General features: G+C 50.6%; 1 protein-coding gene across 1 annotated transcript in view; it reads left to right on the top strand.

Moving 5' to 3' along the window:
• Positions 1-701: 701 nt before the first annotated feature.
• Positions 702-20,929, top strand: part of PAX5 (paired box 5) — a 188,574-nt gene continuing 168,346 nt past the window's right edge. The window contains exons 1-3 of the mRNA XM_045469080.1: positions 702-894; positions 14,237-14,401; positions 19,828-20,025. Coding sequence (XP_045325036.1) covers positions 19,940-20,025 — 86 coding nt within the window. The 5' untranslated portion in view covers positions 702-894; positions 14,237-14,401; positions 19,828-19,939. The remainder of the gene's footprint in view (positions 895-14,236; positions 14,402-19,827; positions 20,026-20,929) is intronic.

Here is a 20,929-nt window from a genome sequence, read left to right as displayed (position 1 = left end):
TCAAAAACACCTGCTTGGCGAGGTGGTTATTTTTTAAAAAACAAAAACCCGGCCTGCACCCGCCTACGCGGCGGGGCTCACACCTAGAGGAGTCACCCGCACAGGGCCGCGACATCGAGACATCGAGAAGCAGGGGTTTGTAGAACGTGCGGCCACGAGGCCAGGGCTTCCCGGCTTGCCTTCGGTCCGCACCTTCTCGTGGGCGCGCGGGCTAGCGCCCGGCTCCGTTTGAACCCTTCCTTCCCTCCCCCCAACCCCCTATAAAAGTCCAGGGCGGCGCGGCAGCGGCACTGCTGCTCTCCCGGCCTCCCGCACTGCTCCGGCCCGGCTCGGCCCGGCCCGCCCCGTCTGGCCAGCTGAGCAGGCCCGGTGGCACAGCGCGGACACCCTTTGCCTGTTCGGGGCCGGCAGTGCGGGGCGGCACGCTGGGGGCGCGGCGTGTCTGGGGACATCTTGTGATGTTGGCGAGAACAGGACATGATCTCACATGGCGAGAAGCTCTTTAGTTCCTTAATCATTTCACGGTGCCTTCGGACGCTTTTTTTCCACCTAAAACGTTTAGTTTCAGCTCAGTGATCAGCTACCCCAGCTCGGCGGGGGAGCGGAAGGCTTGAATTATTCCGACCTGTGAGCGGCCCCTGGCACCAGAAAAAAAAAAAAAAAAAAAAAAGAAAGAAAGAAAGAAAGAAAGAAAGAAAGAAAGAGAAAAAAAAGAAAAGAGAAAGAAAAAAGAGAAAGAAAGGGGAAAAAAGGAAAAGAAAAGAAAGAAAAAAGAAAGAAAAAGAAGCACACACAAAAAGTGGAAACTTTTTCTCCCTGTCCACTTCATCAAGTTCTGGAAAATCAAAATGGATTTAGAGAAAAATTACCCGACTCCTCGGACCGGCAGGACAGGTAGGACTGCGATCCGGGCTTCAAGCATGCTAACTCCAGGACCCAGCCGGCTCTGGTCCTCACGCACGTCGGCCCTGGGGGAGGGAGTGAGCCGCATTTTCTCAGGGATTGACTGCGTGTCTGTCTGCGGCGCGTTTTTTATGTCTTTTCACCAATTTGTTCACACACTTCTGCATCCGTCCAAGTATCTGTGAGTTTGTGTTTTCCTCTGTTTCTCTATGTCTATCTGGGGGTCTGAAAGTTCGTTTGGGTCCGTGTGTTTACATAGGGGCTCAGAGTGTGCGTGAGTAACAGTGAGTTTGTGTGTCCCTGTATGTGTATTTTCAAAATGTCTGTGTGCCTAAGAATTTATGTGCCTGTGTGTATCCGTGTCCTTATATTAATGGGTGTTAGTCATGTTTATGAGTTGATATTTCTGGGTACTGTACTCTGCATATCCAAAATGTGTGTCTGTGAGCCGAGTGTATGTAATTTGGAGAAGTGTCTCAGTGTACATCTACTCCTTTAAGGGCTTGTGTTTACCTGTCGTATCCCAAGTGCCTTTGGCAGTGAGAATGAGGTGGTTACGCTGACTCCTCCATTTTTGGATGCCAACAGCTGTTCACCATGTACATGCCAATGTACACAAGAATGCCTGCCTGGAGGCACAGAGATGGATCTAGGGCATTGGGGTTCTGTTGTGCTAAGCCTGCGGATGGTCAGGCTGTGGTCACATAATGTTGGGAGAACCCGGAATGGAGGCGTGATTTCAGGGAGTGCCGTCCCTGGGTGTGTGGGGTGCACTGCTTCACTCTGTGGGCTCTGTTGAGTCTACCATTTGTATGAAAGTGTCTCCTGTGGCAGGCATAACCTTGGCGGGTGACAGCAGGCAACCTACAGGCTAGTTGTGACATTTCTAGGGACCTTCAGCCTGCCTTCACTTTTTCCTAGACAAGCCTTTGACCATGGTGTGTGTGTGTGTGTGCTCTTGCGCGGACGCTGTGTGCACGGGTTTTATCTTGTGGGTGCTGCTCCAGTGGAGGAGAGCACAGTGGGTGGACATGTATGCCTCGCCTGGGCATCCAACTCTGGTGCCTGTATAAACACGGGCCTTCCTGGCACAGAGCTTGGTGTGCCACCCACAGGCCCAGGCAGTGGTAGCAGAGTGTGTTTATATCTAAGAGGAAGTGGCAGGCAGCAGGAGGCCTCAGTTTGCCCTGAGGTTAAATCTGGGTATAGGAGCCTCTTTTACGCATTAGGCTAAGTGTACTAACCCCCCCCCCCCACCCAAACACACTCCTGGCCCTGTGGGCAAGAATTCCACTTCCATTATCCTCGTGGATCTTTGAGGCCGTACCTCCACCTCAGCCTTAAATACTGGTCAAAAAGCAGAGAGAGAGAGAGAGAGAGAGAGAGAGGTGGACTTCAACTCTAAACCCAGACAACTCCCTGGGCATACATAGGTTTCCAAAATTGTAACAGGAGAAATGAGGACAGAAATCTAAGAGGTGGGGAATTAAAGCGGACTCCCCAAGGTTAAGGTGCATCAGGAAGGGAAAGGAATCGGGAAACCCCCTCTGCTCCATCCCCTTCCTCCTTCCCCACTGGGGTCCCTCGGAGGGTAGGACTCAGAGAGTCGCCTGCGTCGGAATGAGGACTAGGTGTTGTGTGTATGTCGGGGACGGGTCAGAGGCATGTGAGGCTCCGAGGGAGGGTCTGGGTGGCTGGCAAGGCAGCCTCTCCCTACGAGCTGTCTACCCAGAATGTAATTCAGGGCGGTCGATGGGCTCTTTGATTAGTTCAATCGCCTGAATAATCGTTTAATCAATAAAGCATTTCATTCCTCAGTGAGGCGGACCTGGGTGGGGCTGGGGGGCCCTAGTCTGGCCCGAGTTTTAAAATCTGGAGAGCCACGCCCCATCTTCTCCTTTGGGCTGGGGTAAGGGCCGCCTCCTCTGGCAAGGGTGGACATCTCAGGTGACACTGCACTTCCGCCTGTCTGCACCAGCCTGCGCCCCAACTGGGGGGAGAGGAGACAGCTGAGAAGCTGGCCAGGCTTGGGGCATCTAGGTCTGGTTCTAAGGGATTTGTGTGGGCTTCTCCCATTTCTCAACTTCGAAGCCTTTTATGGGCCACTTGACCTCCTTTTCCTTCCTTCCAACTGTATTCCATTCCCTCTCTTGACTTCAGTTTCCCCATCTGTACAATGGGGAAGGAGTATATGCCTTTTTTGCTCTAATTGCAAGATCAGGTGAGGTCAGCCTTGAGCAGGGAGCCACTTAAGGACCCTCCTGTCTAGCCTCTGATCATTGTGGTACCAAAAAGGAAAAACTGACGGCCAGAGAGGGGCAGGGACTTGTCTGACATCATCCAGCAAGAAGTACAGGAGTAGGTAGTACAAGAAGTACTACAAGGAGTAGGACTGACAGGTGACTTCTCTGCCATTAGACCTCTCATTCTTGCTGGGAGAGGAGATAGAGCCCCACCCTCCAAAGGCCCCCTTGGAGAAAAACTATTCTTGGCCAAGCTAGCTTAAGGAGTCCAAGGCCAGGAAGGCCAGGAGAGGCTGAGCACTGTCTGGGCATTGGCATCTAGCACCCTAGCTCTGGGATGAACGTGGTGGAATGATAATAATACTCCCTAGCCATGGATCTCCATCTTTCACAACTTTGGGAGGCCTCATCTCAGGGGTCTTCTCTCCATTAGACACATAGGGAAGCTGAGCCCTAAGAGAAGGGGCCTGTAGCCTGAAGACTTTGGGAGAGAGGAAGGTAGTTCCAGAACCCCTGGCCTTCAGGGTGCACTGGTAGTGATAACAAACCCTGACAAAGGCAGTTTACGTGGTTCTTGAAAAATTTTGTTAAATTCTATTTTTCACATACTTAAGTGATTCCTACAGAAAGACCCTGATCCAGGTGCAGGAATCACACAGGAATTCACTCTGCCACCACTAGCTGTGTAACCCAGGTCAGTTGCTTTCTCTCTTTGATACTTTAAAAATGAGGATTAGACCCAGGGTAGGTGGGGGTGGGGGTGGGGGTGGGAGGGAGCTGGCTGCCTCTGTTGGAAGAGCATGTGTCTCTTGATCTCTGGAGTCTTGATCTCAGGGTCAATGAGTTGGAGCCCCATGCTGGGTATAGAGATTACTAAAAAATAAAAAATAAAATAAAATAAAATAAGGGTTCGAGAGAGAGAGGACCTACTGAGTTAAGACAGCGATAGCAGCGGCATCTTTGACTCCCTCAAACTGAGCAACTAATCTGAGCCCTGTAGGCCTCCCTTCACCTCAAACAAGAGAAGAGAGATGGGCTGGAGGAGTAGATTTCAAGCCCCTAGAGCCCTTTAGCAGTCCCAAGCCCAGACTCCTGCGTCCCAACTCCTGCGTGGCGGGTGGGGCTGACTGGGCAGAGAGAAAGAGGAGGAAGGGAGAGTATGTTCTGAGTGAGGGCAGGTTGCTGGCTGAATATCGAGGTGGACACTCCTCTGGAGGTATTTTGGCCTCTCATACATTCTCAATGGGCTTTTTTTTCAACAGCAGAACTTTCAAAGGCGATTTGACTTCCATAAATTTAGTTTCTTCCCGGATGGTTTCCTTTCCCAGTTTCCTGCCTCCAGTGCTTAGCACAGGGCCTGCCGGCCCTGCTCAAAGTTGTACCGTTGGGGATCGTAACCCCGTGAGTGACTGTTGGACACAGCAAGTCCCGACCTCATTCAGTGCCATCATTGAGACCAACTCCCTGCTAGTCCTTTCCATCTCTCATTGCTTGTCTCTCTACTAGCCTCACTCAGACTCGTGGGCTCATGAGCCCTCGGAGGCACGACTGTGGCGCCGAAGCCCGGCTCCTTCATGGAATTGCTGTGTAATCTTGGACTAGTTCTATAACTTGTCGGGGCCATCGTTTGGTGGCCTGTAAGGCTGGGCTAGGTGGCCAGGATGTTAGGTCTGGTGGTGCCTCTTGGCGTTAGAAGTTCCCAGAAGACGGCTGCCTTGGAGATGGTGAATAACCCCCACCCAGAGGGAAACTTCCTCTGTCATGGGCACCTGTCGCCCAACAAATTAGGCAGCCCAGCTAAAGCCTGTCCTGAAGCAGCACGCCTCTGTGTGAAGTGGGAGTCCAAGCTATTCCTGCTCAGTTAATATCTGTGGTTCCATCCCTCTCCGGCAGTACTTCCAAGATTCTGTCCAAGCTGCACAGGTATTGGGAAGAAAACTGGTTTGTGCCGGCATATCCTAACTGGGTTCTTTGATTTGGCAGCATCCACACCCTCACCTCTCCCCCAAACTCCTTGCCATCCCAAGAGTGGCTCTTTTCTGAGAGAGGTTCCCAGCCCACAGCCTTTCCTCTACCTTAAACTTTCTACTTGACCTTGGACAAGTCCCTCCTCGGCCTCAAGTTATGCATCTGAAAAATGGGGAAAGCAACGCCTCAGGGCCCTTTTGGCTCTAAGACTTTAGAAGTTGTGGTTCTAGGCCCGGACTCAACGAGTGTGGCTGGAGGTGTCCCTCAGGGTGTCCCCACACTCCCGCCTCTCCGGTGGGAACGCTGAGCCACCACTTCAAATTTTAGTCAGTTTTTATGCACCTCGCGCCACCGGGTGGAAAGAACATGGGAACCAGGATGAGTAGCTCCTCTCTGCTTTTGCAGAGATGGGATTTCTGCTCCAAGACGGGGTCAGGTTTGAGGGGGTGGGAGAGGGATGGTGGGGAAGTGGTGAGGATCGGGACCTGCACGGTCCCAGACAAAGGAGAGACAACGCAGCCACTCCACCCCAATGCACACCGCAGCCTTCTGGGCCCCAAGAGGCCGCTTGGGACCGTTTTGCGCAGCTGTGCCCTGGAGGGGGTGGGGATGGTGTCAGCACCGGAAACTTATCTACCGGTTAGGGGCAGCTGTGTCTGGGACAGTAACAGAAGGTGAGACCGAAGGCTAACTCAGTGTAAGGAAGTGGTGCAGAGGTAGAGAGAAGGGAGACTGAGGCAGAGAATGAACCAGGATTCCTCTCAGGGGCAATCAGTCTGTGCTCTGTCTTCCTTACAAGCCTAGGTCTGGAGAAGTTATCTCAGAGCCCCTTTTTATGTTTAATACCAGAGGATCATTACTTGTGAATTACAAATGGTGGGTTTGGAGACCACTTCCATGAGCTGCTGGGGCTAGAATCTTCAGTGTATTTGCCAGTGCCTCCTGGGTGTAGAATGGCTGTCACATGCTTCCTTTTCAAAGTCCATTCCTTTGCTTGTTGTCTTCTGGACCAGGAGAGTCTGCTAGAAATGCACGCATTTTGTCTTAAAATGCAACAAGAAATTCCCCGGAAAAGGGAAGGAGGAGTTTTCTCTACAGCAGCCTGGTGTAGCACGCCTGTCTTGGCGCAGCCCTTGCAGATAGAACTCGCCTGCCGACCTGCCTGCTTTAAGGACCCTCATTAGCACTGGACTAACCCGACTGGCTTCATTCAGTTCCCAAGAAGTCTTGTGTCAGATGCAGTATTACTCCTGGAAACAGAATCCTTCAGCTGCGCATCACTAGCCCCCAAAGCGTCTGGCAGTTCCTGGTCTGAAGCTGGAAACAGAGGCTCAGGGCTCAGTGCTTGGACAACCTGGTCCAAAGCCTCAATTAGTCTTCTCTCCCAGGAGCACCCTGATTACTAACTTTAAAAGGATGTGAGATTTCTTTCCTCTCAACGTCTCTGCATTTCTGTTACCTCAGAATTGGGGTGTCCTGGGGGTAAAATGAGGGAGGGAGGTGGACGAGGCAGCGGCGGCAGCGGCTTAGCAGGCTCTTGAAATGTTTAAAATTGTGAAATGTTTCCTCTGGAAGGAGTTCCATTAAAAACTAGGTAAGCCAACTCTACCCATTTTACAGATGAAGAAACTGAGCTCAGAACCGGGTAGATGTGCTCACACTACGAGTCTATTGCGAATCTGGTGGCGCTTAGATTGAAAACCGGATCTCTTACTGCGCTCCGATTTTTCCTCTAATATCCGTGTGTAGATTTCCAGGAGACTATTCCTCCACCCTCACCGTTCACCTCCCCATCCCCACTTTGGCCGCCCCAATCTCTTAGGGCATTCCAAGTTCCCAGCACTGCGGCGGGGAGGTCAGGCTCCCGCGGGATCTTCGGCGGGACTCTCCAGGCCCTGTGTAGATCCCCTTACCCCTCCCCCCATCCGCGCTCCTCTAGGCCTTCGCCCCGCGCGTTTGTCAATGAACGTGGCGCCGCCGCCTGGGCCCCGCCCCCCATTCTCTCCTATTGCCCAGGTGTCGGCTAATCAGGCGGAGCCCGCCGGTTGCTTAGCCAATGGGACGCTGTCTCGGGCCAGGGCCGGCTGCCACAGCTCTGATTGGCTTGATGAAGCGTGATTGGCAGGTCAGCCCCCGCCTCGCCCCCGCCCGGAGGGAGGCTGAGCCCCGGGCGGCGCTGTCCACACGCAGCGGGTCCTGAAAGCGGCTCCGGGGCGGCGCGGTGGCGCACTGTGCGCGCCGAGCAGGCGGAGGGCTAGCGCCGGCGGCGGCGGCGGCGACAGCGCGGGCAGTCAAAGCCGACAGCGGCTCCATCTCAGCACCGGCAGTCCCAGCGGCCTTGGTGGAGAGGACCTTCCGCTCTCTCGGTCCCTCGCTTCACGCCAGGGGCAGGCGCGGCGGCCGTCCCGGAAGAGGCAACTGGAAAACAGTGGAACCAGACCCCTGAGAGAGGGCAGCGGGGCTCGAAGAGTTGGTGGGCGTGAGGCAGATACTCAGGCGAGGAGGCGACTGTCGCTGTTGTCCCCATTCCTGGTCCCAGCGATGGGGGAGCATCGGGGGCCGGGGGAACTTTGAAGGCAGAAGCTCCGGGGGTGTGAGAGCTGCAAGCTCCTGGGGACTGAGGAGTCACGGCCCCAACGTCAGTGACGGAAGCGTCTCCGAACCCGCCGGGGCCCCAGCGCCGCCAGAGAGGAAGTTCTTTGCAACTTCGTCCGAGACGTCGGAGAGCCGAGTAGAGAGAGGCTGGGGCTGCAACTCCAAGCCCCAGAGATTCAGGGAAGCAGAGAAAGGATCCGGCGGAGACCGAAGGGTCGAGGAGAGACTCCAGAGGCAGCGAGGCCGCGGAACCAGCCTGTCAGTCCGCGGGCCTCGCTGCCCCCTGAGTGAAGCCAAGGGCCGTGTGTCCCGAAGGCCTCCTCAAAAGCCGCTCCTACCGGAGGCCGGGGGCTCTTTGCCGTCCCGGAGACGGGCCCCTACGCTATGCCCCCGAAGCTGCCGGCTGCTTGGCCGCAGCTACTTCGGCCCGGGTCCACAGCCACTGCCTGAGCCAGCCCGACAGGGAAGCCACCAGGACTTGGGCGCCCCGCTCCCAGCCGGACGGCACTAGCACCGTTTCCCGCCTCTAGGCGCAGCTCTCGGCGATCTCCAGCGGAGAGGCTCTGAGAGAGGCCCGGCAGCTCCAGCAGCGTTTTCCGAACCCAGATCGCACAGAACCCGGCCTGGCGGCTCGGCTCCCTAGCCGCGCTGGGCAGCCCCTTGGCGCCGGGAGGCGGCGGCGTGGGCCGGCCTGCAGTCTGGAGCGCCCCGATGGAAATACACTGTAAGCACGACCCGTTTGCATCCATGCATAGTAAGTAGGCGGCGAGCTCGCTTCTCTCACTCTCCGGCCGGGACGGGGTTGGGTGTGCCGGACCGCGGGGCAGGTACCAGGGCCAGGAGGACTCAGGACTTCCGTAGCAGCGCAGTCAAGTTGGCAAAGTGCAGTGCTCCCAGGCAGGGCATGTGGAACGACGCGCCTGGTTGTCCGACCCAGAGCTCGGCCAGAGCACCTGGTACCGGGAATCCCGCCTCCAGCAACGCGTAGTGTAGGCAGCGAGTTGCAGCCTCTCCAGGGGTTCCGGGCAGCAATCCCAGCGTGTTGGGAGAATCCTGGCTCGGACCTGAAGAGGGCTCCAGGCCTGGCTAGTTGGAGGGCACGAAGTTGTAGGAGAGGTCAGTCTAAGTCTCAGACAGTGCCCCACACCCCAACCTGGGGTGGTGCCTTTTACAGCCGTGGGGCATCGAAAGGGACTGAGGCTTGGAGGGAAATTGGGGCCCTGACCAGCACCTGTGTAGTTGTATGTGTGGAAGAAAAGGCTGAGAAGTAAGCAAGGACACCAAGTCCAGAGCTCTAAAGGCGCCCTGGAGTTGAGGAGTGGGATCTGAAAAATCAACAAAGTGGCGTTCCCTCAGCCGAGCTTAGAAGCTGCCGATTCATACAGAGACCCTTAAAGACACTATCAAGTCCTTCTCTTCAGGACACTTGCCTCATGATGGCTTCACCCCTTTAAAAAAAAACCCCAGAGGTCAGTTAGTCATAACAGGCACCCCCCCCCCCCCCAACCGTGGCTTCTGTAGGAGACGGGAAGGGTCATTCTGGGCACAGGCGAGGCCGACCCAGCTGCCTGACCCTTCGGGATCTGCCAGTTCACCCTTTAGCACAGCTTCCTGTGAGATGAGCGCTTCTCTCATGGTGAGTTAACGCCGGATTAGATTCGGAGATTTCAAGGAAATTCCAAGTGGAACGAATCGCGTTTCCCTTCTGCTCACTGCAGAGCTGGGCCGGAGCAAGGCGCCAGGCTTTGGCGGCATCTAGCAGGGTAGCCTGCTTGAGTCCCCACGGGCAGCAGGTCAGGGAGTTGCTCCCGGACTGGGAGCTTACCCAAGCCAGGTTTCCTTCAGACAGCCCAGGATCCTGCTTACTCAGCCGTGAGTCCCCTATTTAACAAAGGCAGCACAGACCCGGCTGGAGAGAAGGCAAGCTTCGGAGGCGGATTTGTTGGTTTCTGCCCTGGAGGGCCGAGTGGCCTGGTAAGGAGGGAAATGCTGATATAAGCGGCAGGGGCTGGTTGCGGGCAGGTCAGTTTCTCTTTGTGTCAATTTCCCGAGTGCAAGGTAATCCACCAAAGCAGCTAGGAGATTTGCGTACAGAAGCGGTTTGCGCTGGTCCTACCCCAAACGATTCTTCACCATTTGGGGCCTGTGCCAAAACGGTTTCCAGTCCATGGTGACCCCAGCGTCCCTGACAGCCCTCTCTGGGGCAGACTTGAGCCATGCTCTGGGGAGGATCTGTTCTCGCAGAGCGAGCGAGAGAACAAATGAGTTGGGGTCAATACTCTGAGAGGTGGACAAGCCTTTAGCTCAGCTACGGGGCGATTGGGGGACAAAATGGAGAGGGTTGACCCTGCACTTCTCTCCTCGCCAGCCACAATTCACAGAGTCTCGCTGCCTCCTGCGGAGAGCCGGGAGCCCCAGAAGTCGTGCCGGCCCTTGGGGAGATAGCATCAGAACCAGTGGTCTCCTGGCTTATGCATGAGGGTGGAGAAGGCAGTTCCTTCCAGGTGCTGGTTAGCCAACCGAAAACGCCAGTGTCTCTGTCCCTCCTTGTCCCTGCCTTCATCTGCCCCCTCCTCGAGAAGTGCTCCCTCCTCCCATTTTCAATCATCCCGGCAGCATGGTGGGGGGCTGGGCCCCAGCCAGCCTAGCTTTCAGAGCTGGCTTCTCTGGAAGTGCCTTGGTTCTGACGCCTAAAGCTATTTGCTTGTACACTGTAGGCCCACCCTGGCCCCCAATTTGTTGGCTGTTGAGGGGGGTCAGCTTCTCCCCCTGCTTCCCCCATCTCCCCCATTCCTGGTGGAGCAGGACATCATCTGTGGGGAGGTGGTATTGGGGGAGGGCAAGGCACTGCTGGGAAATTGGCTTCTGTGTTCTCTTGCCCCTACTCCCTATTCTAGACTCATCCTTTTCATCAGCACAATGGCCTCCCACCATCCCCGCATAGATGTCTCCTTCCCCCAGGTAGGGCTTCCAGTTATAAAGCACTTTCATGGGCAATCTCCTACCTAAGTGTCATCTAAACCCTCTGCTACACCCATTTTACAGAGTATGATAATTGAAGCCAGATAGACAAAAGGACTGACAGGAAGTTTACATGGGCAGAGGTGGAGCTGGTTCTTGGGTATCCTGGATTCATGGAAGGGGAAAGGGAGGGACTCAAGATTCCAGAGAGAGGGCAGTGGCCTGAGTGAGTACACACATGTGCAAGACACTCTCTCTGTCTGGTTTCACTATACCTGTACTCATGATCGGACTGTCCATCTGTGTCAGCGCCTGTCTGTCGGTTAGAACCCATTAAGGAAATTTCATCCCTCGTCTTTCCCTGTGTCCCTGTTTGCATGTCTGTGTGCCCCTTCATTTATCCTCTCTGGTGCCACTAGGAGGAATTTTAATAACCCTGTGGGGTTCTGGAGTTCAGTCTTCCCTCTGAGTCAGCAGAGACCCTCTCCTCAGGACTCTTTACCCAGCCATGGTCTTCACGATTTGGATAGGGTCCCTGGTGGGTAGTATGTCCTTATCAGGGCCTAAGGAGCATCTGTGGAGGCCAGCCCTTCCAGACCAGAGCCACAGAGGCCTCGGGGTATCTTCAACCCTTCTCCCCTCACCTTCCTCCAAACCCTGAATAGTCTTCCCTGTGGGGTCAGTATCTGTGTGTCTGTTTCCTGGTCTTTGCCTTGATTTGTTTGCATCTGTCTCTGTGCCAGGCTCTCTGAAAATTCTACTTGGCCTTGAGAAGTGTAGCTGAGAACATGCACCGCTCAGGAGGTGAACCCTCACCCAGCTGAGGTCCATAGGAAGTAGAGGCTGGGACTTGGGTCCTCTGAGGAGATGCAGGGTTGGAGCCGGGGTCCCAGAAAACAAAGATTCTTCTCCAAAGAAGTCCCCTGTCTTCCAGATGCCCCTTTCCTGGGCTTCCTCCATTTTCTCTTCTGGTCTTCTTGCCTCCCATGTGCACCACACTCACCTTTCTTTTCCTTGCCTGTACTAGCTGATCCATTCCTTTTTCTCTTCCTCTGCCTTTCTAACCTGAGGCTTCCCTTCTGGGCTCTCTGTCCTCGCTGTCTGTGTCATTTAGTTCCTATGCATTGCATCCTTCCCCTCCCTTTTCCTCTCTTCTTTTCCCATCCTGCCTCCCTCTTTCAGGCCTCTGGTTTTACTTCTTTCTAATCTCAGGGTAAATGGGAGACACTGTCTTCTCTGAGCAAGTAAATTACCTCCCCACCACCCTTGAAATGCTCTCTGTTGGATAGGACTGTGACTTAGGCAGAAAGGGCTCACCTAAGTGAGTTTGGGAATCTTCCCAGAAAGTTGAGGGAGATTGGGGGCTCCAAGGTCATCCTGAGTCTGAGGTCAGCTGTGGTTATTGGATCGGACTCTGGAAGAACATTGGTAGCCTTGTCTTTGTGGTCAAAAGTAGAGAGTTTGGGGCCTTGCTGCCACCTAGAGTGTCCGACCCTGGGGGTTTCTCCCTGGTGCAAATGGCCCCTGAAGCTCACAAATGTCCTGCAGGACTGCTCTTGGAAGTTAAGTCCTCTTGAAGGTTGCCACTCTGTTTTTGGCAGAAATTTTACATTGCCAGTGGTATAGGGAACAAGCGATAGCAAATGGGTCACAATGCCTGGGCTATAGGTTATCTCAAAAGTGCTGGATGCTTTTGGCTTCCTTCTTGTCCTCTCAGATGGGCTTGTACCAATTTTGAATTTACTTTCTTCTTCAGGCCAGCCTGTTCTTTAAAGATCTGTACAATCCTTTTTTATTAGATGCTCCCAACCCCAGAACAAAGCCTTCTTAAGGCCCTCAACCAGGGGTGGCCGCAGTCTTTCTGTTTTGGGTGAACTACACAGTTTTCTTTCTAACTGCAAAATCCTGTTGGGGATGGTTTTCCTTTTTCTTATGTTTGGGGTGTTTTAGAACAATCAAAACCAATGAAAGCTCGTTTCAAAAATGAGAGAGAAATTCAGCTAAGAATTAGAATTAGGTACTGTCATTACCTATAAAATTATGTTTTTCCTTGAAATCAGTCTGAACTTGGAAATTTGGGAAATATTCAATTAGGACCCTCATGGGAAACTTCAGTGAATAGCTTTGGCAGTTTTTAGGAAATAGGTTATGTTATGAGTGTCCCCCCCACTTTTATTTCAGATGTTGTTCATGAACTTAGATAGTAATTGAGTGCTTGGTGGGGGATTGCTGAAATGAGGTGGCTATTTTATATTTTAGAGCTGGAGACAGAGAGAGAGAGAGAGAGAGAGAGAGAGAGAGTGTGTGTGTGTGTGTGCATGTGTGACATTTGAGATGCCCTAGCTTCCCTAGTACAGTCTAGTCTCAGGCAAGTCCCAGTTTAGATAGAGATTTCCCCATCATTGGCCTCTGAGCTGCCAGCAGCATTGATAAATGCTTGGACTTGGCTTTTGGCTTTTGGCTGTCCTTAGTGATGTCAGTTAGTGGCTGATTAACAGCCACAAGGTCAATGATGTTACATACTGGATGTTATATACAGTGGTGCTATACTGGATCACTCTGTGTTTACTGGTTTTGCTATTCATTTACTTGGATTCCTGTTTCCCTCCAGATGGACTTTGGTGTAAGAGAAGGGAGCTTATTGGGTGGAGGAGACACTTTCCTGGACTCCTTTTACTTAAAATCCGTCTCAGAGCCCTTGTAAAACCTGGGACTCGGAAGCCTTCTCCAGCTTCTTTATTTCCCCTGAACCAACTTAAAGCTGCTTGTCATTTGCAAAACACTTCAGCAATTCCAAGGAAACTCTTTTATAACAAATCCTGATGTGGTAGAGTGGAATGTGATCCTCTGACCCATTTCTTTTGTGTGCTCTGAGAGGGTACAGTCTGCATGTCAACCTCACCTTTTTTGTTTATTTTTTGCCTTTACTGAGGGATGAACCCCATCTTGTTAAAAAAAAGATTTTTATCAAGGCAGTGGTTGGGTTTTGTTTCAGTACTCTGCAGACACTATTTAAATTAAAAAAAAAAATCTTTAGCCTTTGAATCAGATTGCTGATTAAAAAAACCCAAAACCCATTTTTCCCCCTGAGATCTAGGTTTATTGGAGTAGTCCTTTTCACTTTTACAGATATTTGCTAAAAGGAAAATAGTTATATTTTTAAAAATCTCTTTAAATTTGATGTATTCTAAAACATTTTCTCCCCAGGATCTTTCTTAGACCTCAGCATCATGCATGTAATAAGTTAGGTCTCTAGTATAGATTGGGGTCTTTCACATAGTCCATTGTTAACAAAAAATTACAAGGCAAATTACAACAAAAATTGAAGGATGGGGATGCTTGTTATCAATAGCCCGACTGGCTGAAGATGGACAAAGGCAAAGGTTAATTTTAAAAAGCAATCTGAGGGGCTCATGAAGCCTGCGCGATCAGACTCCAGGCTCAAGATCTCCAGCCTTCGGCCATTTCCGATCAGAGGGGCTGTGGGCGCTTACAACATGCTTCTTCTCTTATGGGACTGGTTCTAACCACCCTTTCTCTCTGCTTTTGTTTTTGATCTCTTTCAGGACATGGAGGAGTGAATCAGCTTGGGGGGTTTTTGTGAATGGACGGCCACTCCCGGATGTAGTCCGCCAAAGGATAGTGGAACTTGCTCATCAAGGTGTCAGGCCCTGCGACATCTCAAGGCAGCTTCGAGTCAGCCATGGTTGTGTCAGCAAAATTCTTGGCAGGTAAAGGCAGAAGCTGCAGGCTTCCCTTGATTTTTCAAGTAACGACCTAAAACATGACCCAGTAGCTGTCCAACGTGCGGGTGTCATATTGAAAATCATGGTGGCACTTCACCCACATGCATAATACTTAAGAGTTTGCAAAGCTCAAGCCATTCAATTCAAAGTAGTCCTGGGAAACCCCTGTTTCAAGTGACATGTGGAATGAGGTGACTCAATCAGGAATGACATGTTTTTTGAAAGCCTGGTGAATTATTCCAAAGAACCCAAGAATAAGAGGTTCTTGGGAATTTCCCCTACACATGTTAGGTGAGTCTGGGGCCTGAGCAGGGCTGGGTGGAAAACCCACAAGTTATAAAATCACGTTATTAGAGTTCAGTGTTTCATTTTAATGTCTTCAAAAAGCATATTCCATTTTTAAAAGTCAGCTGTCATTTTCAGTTTTTGGTTATCACCAGCCTTATTATGTTGGGCTGTAGTATTTTCCTTCTACACATTTTGTTTCCTTTGTAGTGACAGGCATCCTAAGCGTATATTAGAGAGGGAAAAAAACTCAAACGCTAACTCTCAAATCTGACATTTGATAGTTGCCACTTGACCCGTCGATTTGCAGCAAGCAAAATACGAATAATGCCAATTCTCCCAGAGGGCTGTAGAGCCCAGCCTTCGAGCACTCCTGTGTGTTTTCTCAGGAGAGCTTCAGTATGGTCCAGGGAAGCTTGTTTTGAGAAGGAAACAAATCTACAGAGGCCAAGTGCCTGAGCCAGGTCTATCCAGCTAGTCAGTTCTCGGACTGGGAAAAGGCCTCAAGGATTCTTAGACCATTGGCACCTTAGCATACTGCAAAGCCAAAGCCACAGGCTTGTTTCGGGGCACGTGAAGTTGTTCGAAGTCTGCTCTGGCAGCCACGGGTGTTCTCAGGTTTAGTTGTTTAGAGCTCTCTCAGGATTTTTCTCCCTGGGTCAGGAAATAACCTTGGTCCTGTAGCTTGCATTATGATTTGAGAACAGATGCCTGAAGAGAAAATAAATATTTTGCAGTATGTCAGTGATATTGTGACTTTTTGCTTGCTCTCTCCCTTTCATCTGCTGGAATTTAAGAAATTCTTTTAGATGGAAGGAATAACAGTTTCTAACCTTGGGGAACCTTGCTGGAGGCCAAAGGAAGAGGTTTCAAGGCCAGGGGTCTGGCGTCCCCTTTGGGGACCTTGATCCTTGTGTTAATTCCTTATCCTGTACCTACCTCGGGTCGCCTCAGCCAGGGAGGCTCTGGGCTCCACTCCTGTTTAACGCTCAGCAGCGAATGAGACCCAGCCAGAGTTCAAGGAGGAAGGCTGGACATTAGCACGGTGCTCTTGTTAGACGGTGGTTTGAGGCAGGAGGACGAAAGTGAGAATAAAAGAAGAAAAATACAGGAGAGGGAGATGAAGAGAAAAGAGAATCGTTCATTTAAAAGAGAGAGAGAGAGAAATAGAGAAATGAAGACAAGAAAGAAGGAAAGAGAAAAAGAGAGAGGAAGGAAATATTTGAGATTATCCCAGTGTCAGGCTTCGAGAGCCAAGTGGATCTTCGCTATCTTCTTGGGAAGCCTCTTCATTGCATTGAGGGAGAGAAAAAAGAAGGCCCTTCCTTTGTGTTTGCTGAGACACCTTTGCTGAGCCGACATTTTGCTAGCTATCTGAAGTCTTCTTAGGACGAGATGCCGAGCCCTTTTTAGAGGGGACATCCAGATGCCAGGTCCTCATGTTCTGGTGCCCCAAAGCCCTCCAAATCTCCCCTGGAGACCAAAGGGGACAAGGACCTTCCCAGGCACAGCCGGCAGCCTCCGGAGGCCCAGAATAGATTTGTCACTAGGTAGAGTGGCACTCGGAAGTTATGCGCCGCTCTGGTGCCTGGCCGTTTAAGTTGTCAACAATAAATTGGAATTTCATAGCTCATTATTTTCATAACTAAGAACCACAGTGGACAAAATGTCACTCTAATTAGAACTGCCTCTTAAGAAACAAGTTCAGCCCTAAAACAGTGTGACTGGGAATTTCTGAACTGGGCTGTTCCATCCACTTATTTTATTTTATTTTTTCGGTTACCGAAGAATTTGATGGGTGCGCTCGGAGCGACAGATTATAGAGAGTGTGTTGTGTGTGGTGGCCGTGGTTTTCAGAGGGTGCATGACAAAGCAGGCAGAGACCCTCGTCATCTTGGGAAGGTGGCGATTTGCCAGGAGTGTGGGCATTCAGTCCACAGACCTCGAGGCTCAGGAGGGGCTGGAGAGGCACAGCCTAGTGGCATGTGAGGCCCATTTAAATCCACCCAGAAAGCCTGGCTCTTGTCTTCTTTCACTGGAGCCTGGCTGGGAGGTTCAGCCCGTTTGGAATTGGGTGGTATGTTACACAGTAAGAAACACTCAGAGGATTTTAATCCGCAACACGTGCTTTTTATGTTTTGCAAAGCTTTTTCTTAACCATTCTGCATTTCTGCCCGTGTCCTGGGAGGCAGGCAGGGTAAACATCCTCCCCTTATTATACAAATGGGGTCACTTGGAGGCCCAGAGACGCTAAGTGATTTGGCCAAGGTCACACAGAGCCACTGACTAACACGCCCACCTCCTCACTCCCAAACGAATGTTCTTTGCAGGGAACTACGCTGTGTTGGTGGCTGCCGTTTGTCTGTCGTGTGTAAGCCAAAAGGCGGCATGGCTGTTTTGCTGATATGAAAGAGCAGTTTTTCCGTCTGATTCCTCACTTTATACGGTTGCCAATTGGGGTTTCCCCTGGGGTGCCAGGACTGCCTTCTAAGGGCCAGGCTGATGTGTCAGTCAAAAGGCAGACAGAGACCTCTTCGTGTGAGCACCACAGCCTGCTATGGTTGGCACTGCTCAGGTGGGCTGGGTGGAGGGCCCCAGATCCTGCCACCCCCGCTGCTCTCTCAGCTGCGGCAGGAACAGTGCAGTCCCATTCGAGTGATTACAATTGGAGTACTTAGCCCAGGGTTGTCCTTGCGTCTGTAACTGCTGCCCCAAGCCAGTGCCTGTCCTAACAGGTGCCCAGAGAGGGGTGAGTGAGTGAGTGAGTGAGTGAAAAGAGGTCTGTGAAATGCCTGGTAAACAGTAGAGCTTCCTACAATTGTCATCATCCCCATTATCATTTTAATTTTCACAATCAAAGCAGAAGTTTGCTCTAGTGGGAAGAGGCCAGAGTCAGACTTGAAAGCTGGGACCGCCTCTGGCTTCCAAAAGGGAGTTGGGCAAGGCATTTGTTCTAATCATCAGTTTCCCCTCCGTAAAACCCCGCTGGCCCCTTAGGATTGACGTGGAGATCCAGATAATTTGAGGCAGAACTCTGTAAATTTTAGAGCCTTGTGCTGAATAATGAGTTATTGTGTTGATAGTAACAAATGACTTTTTATTGTAAAATTGGAAGGATAATTGGAAGCTGCAGAGATTGCTGTGTGCCTTGATTTAGCTGCCTTTCTAAACTTCTGACAAAATAGTGTTTTCTTGGATGTTTCTTAAAGATTGTGACTAATAATTTTTCAGTAATTACAGAAGGGGGGAATAGGTTGCATTTTGCCTTATTGTCCAAATTTAAACATGACTCAGTTTTCTCAATGAAAAACAGAATTTCCATGTCCATATCACTGCTCTCAAATTATTTCATCTGTTTCTAGAATGTCCATTAGGTTGGCCCTAACTAGATTTCCCCAGGCTGAGACTTTCAGCATCTCTTTATTTATTTATTTTAAGTGTTTATTTTTCAGAGACAGAGAGAGAGAGAGAGAGAGAGCGCATGAGTAGGGGAGGGGCAGAGAGAGAGAGAGGAAGACACAGAATCTGAAGCAGGCTCCAGGCTCTGCACTGTCAGCACAGAGCCAGACGTGGGGCTTGAACTCTTGAACCAAGAGATCAAGACCTGAGCTGAAGTCGAATGCTTAACTGACTAAGCCACCCAGGCACCCCTCAGCATCTCTTTAAATGTGACTAGTCATTGGGTCTTGGGTAACACTTCCCACCCGTCCCATGGGAGAATCGTCTCTTTGCCTTACCTATTATAAACTCTTCAGGTTGAAAATTTACCAGTCATTGGGGTGCATGGCTGGCTCAGTTGGTAGAGCACATGACTCTAGATCTTGGGGTCGTGAGTTCCAGCCCATATTGGGCATAGAGTTTACCTAAAAAAAAAAAAAAATTACCAGTCAGTTCTAAAATGTCTCCTTAGCTAAGAAAAAAAATCTCAACTACAAGATAATCTCTTTTGCAAGCAGAAGTCAAGAATTCCTCTGTAAATATTGAGAGACATCCAGTGAAGGCTCAGATTCAGAAAAGGAATCAAGTAATTTTTTTCCCTTGAAATGATCTTTCACGGCACTCTTCTCCCCGGTCTCGGTTTTACTGTAAAACCCTGACATCCTATTTGTGTTAACGAGGAAGAGCTGATAGCATGGAAATGTCCTTAGAAACAGCGATTTACCTCAGGGGAGGTCTCTGGAAGAGCTGCGGTGACTTGTGGTTGGTTTTTATTTATTTATTTTTTTGATTGCTTGGGTTTTGACTTGTATATAACACATATTTCCAGTTAACTCTGGAATCCAACATTTCCTTTCATTTCAGGCTAGGGCTATCGTTGTAATCTTATGGCAAAAAAAAGTTGCACTTAAGGGATAGTGTCACAGAATGCAGATGGAATCTGCTAGGGGATGTGAGTACTGGTAAATTAAAGGTACAAGCCAACTTTCTGGGGGAAATTTTAGCTCGGGGGCCAGGCCACTGTCCTGATTTGGCCAATGGGCCTTGTGTAACCCTGGGCAAGCCTTTTAACCTTCATGGATCTCTGTTTTATACCTGTAGATGGGGACCAGTTCATTCACTTATTCATTCATTTATTCATTCAAAATATGTATGTGCTTTAGAACTGTGGTGGGGATCAAATGGGAAAGCTGACTTCAAAGTTTTCTGTAAACTGTACAATGATAGATAAATGTGATAGTTAATTAACTAATTAATGCATAGCATCTGGACCAGCACTGTCCAATAGAAATATAACACGAGCCACGTTTGAAATTTAAAATTTTCTGGTAGCATATTAAAGAAGGAAAAATAAACAGGTGTAATTGATTTTATATATTTTATTTAACCCAGTATATGAAAAATGTGATCACGTTAGCATATAACCAGTATAAAAATTATTAATGAGATATTTTACCTTCTTGTTTCTATACTAAATTTTGACAATCTTGTGTGTGTTTTATGCTTACGGTACACCTCAATTCAAATGAGCCATGTTTCAGATGTTCCAAAGCCCCATATGGCTAAGGCTAGGGCTGCTGAATTGGACAGCACAGATCTGGATGTTTTCTGGACAGAGTAGCTATTTTGTTGCAAACATCCGTTTTGCTGGTTCCTCATGGCTAAGCTCCTTTCTGCTTGGGTCCTAGGTATTATGAGACGGGGAGCATCAAGCCTGGTGTAATTGGAGGATCCAAACCAAAGGTCGCCACACCCAAAGTGGTGGAAAAAATTGCTGAGTATAAACGCCAAAATCCCACCATGTTTGCCTGGGAGATCAGGGACCGGCTGCTGGCGGAACGGGTGTGTGACAATGACACGGTGCCCAGCGTCAGTTCCATCAACAGGTGAGGGGCTGGTGCCTGTGGGGGGCTAGGGATCGGGGGGAGTGGGGCATCCTGGAGGTTCTGTGAGTGCCTTTCCTAAAAGTCTGGTCTCTCCATTCATCCAGGCCCCTTAGGGGTTATTGGACAGGAGGGGTGCTAATGGGGCTAGATTGATCTCTCTGTTGCCCTTCTTATCTTTCCAAAGTAGGCAGGGGTCCTAGGCTCAGGGAGGGAAGGCCACGTCAGTACCCAGGCTGCTTGAGAGTCTTCTGAGCCCAGAGTGATTTCTGTCACTCTCCCTTTACCGCCGCCTCTGTGTGTGGGACACTTAGCAGCAAACTGTTCTGATCAGGCCTTGACAAATGTCACTTCTTTGTAAGCCCGTGCTCAGGGTCTCCGCACTGGCTGATATAAATCAGAGTTTCCAAGGAAGAAAATCCCTGCCTCCAGTTTGGGCAGAGGTTGAGCCGTTGAATGTGGAAAACAGAGCCTGGACTTGAAGTTGAGAGATTTGGTTCCTTGTCCCAGTTCTGCCACAAACTCCAAGTGTCACCCTGACAAAGTTCTTCCTCTCTTTAAGAGCCCAGAACCTTGGTGGTCCTGATGTAGGTCAGTGATCTCCAAGAGGGACGTCCAGGACACCAAGATGCTGTGGAGTTAGGGAGCTGCCCTCTCCCCAGTTTCCCTCAATGTCACCCATGGAGAGAAAGAACCAGAGAAATACCATGAGTACCAGGCATGGCATCTTCCTGGGAGCCACAGCGGCACCTTCTCTGAAGTGTGATCCAGGATATCTCTAATGGAGCTTTCAGAGCTTCAAAAAATTTCTGAAAGAAAGTATTCTATTATAGGGGCACCTGGGTGGCTCAGCTGGGCAGGCCCCCGACTTTGGCTCAGGTCATGATCTCATGTTCTGTGAGTTGGA

Source organism: Leopardus geoffroyi, chromosome D4, assembly GCF_018350155.1.
Source record: "Leopardus geoffroyi isolate Oge1 chromosome D4, O.geoffroyi_Oge1_pat1.0, whole genome shotgun sequence".
Classification (NCBI taxonomy): domain Eukaryota; kingdom Metazoa; phylum Chordata; class Mammalia; order Carnivora; family Felidae; genus Leopardus; species Leopardus geoffroyi.
The sequence above is the reverse complement of the archived record's forward strand: the minus strand, read 5'-3'. Positions and strand labels throughout refer to the sequence as shown.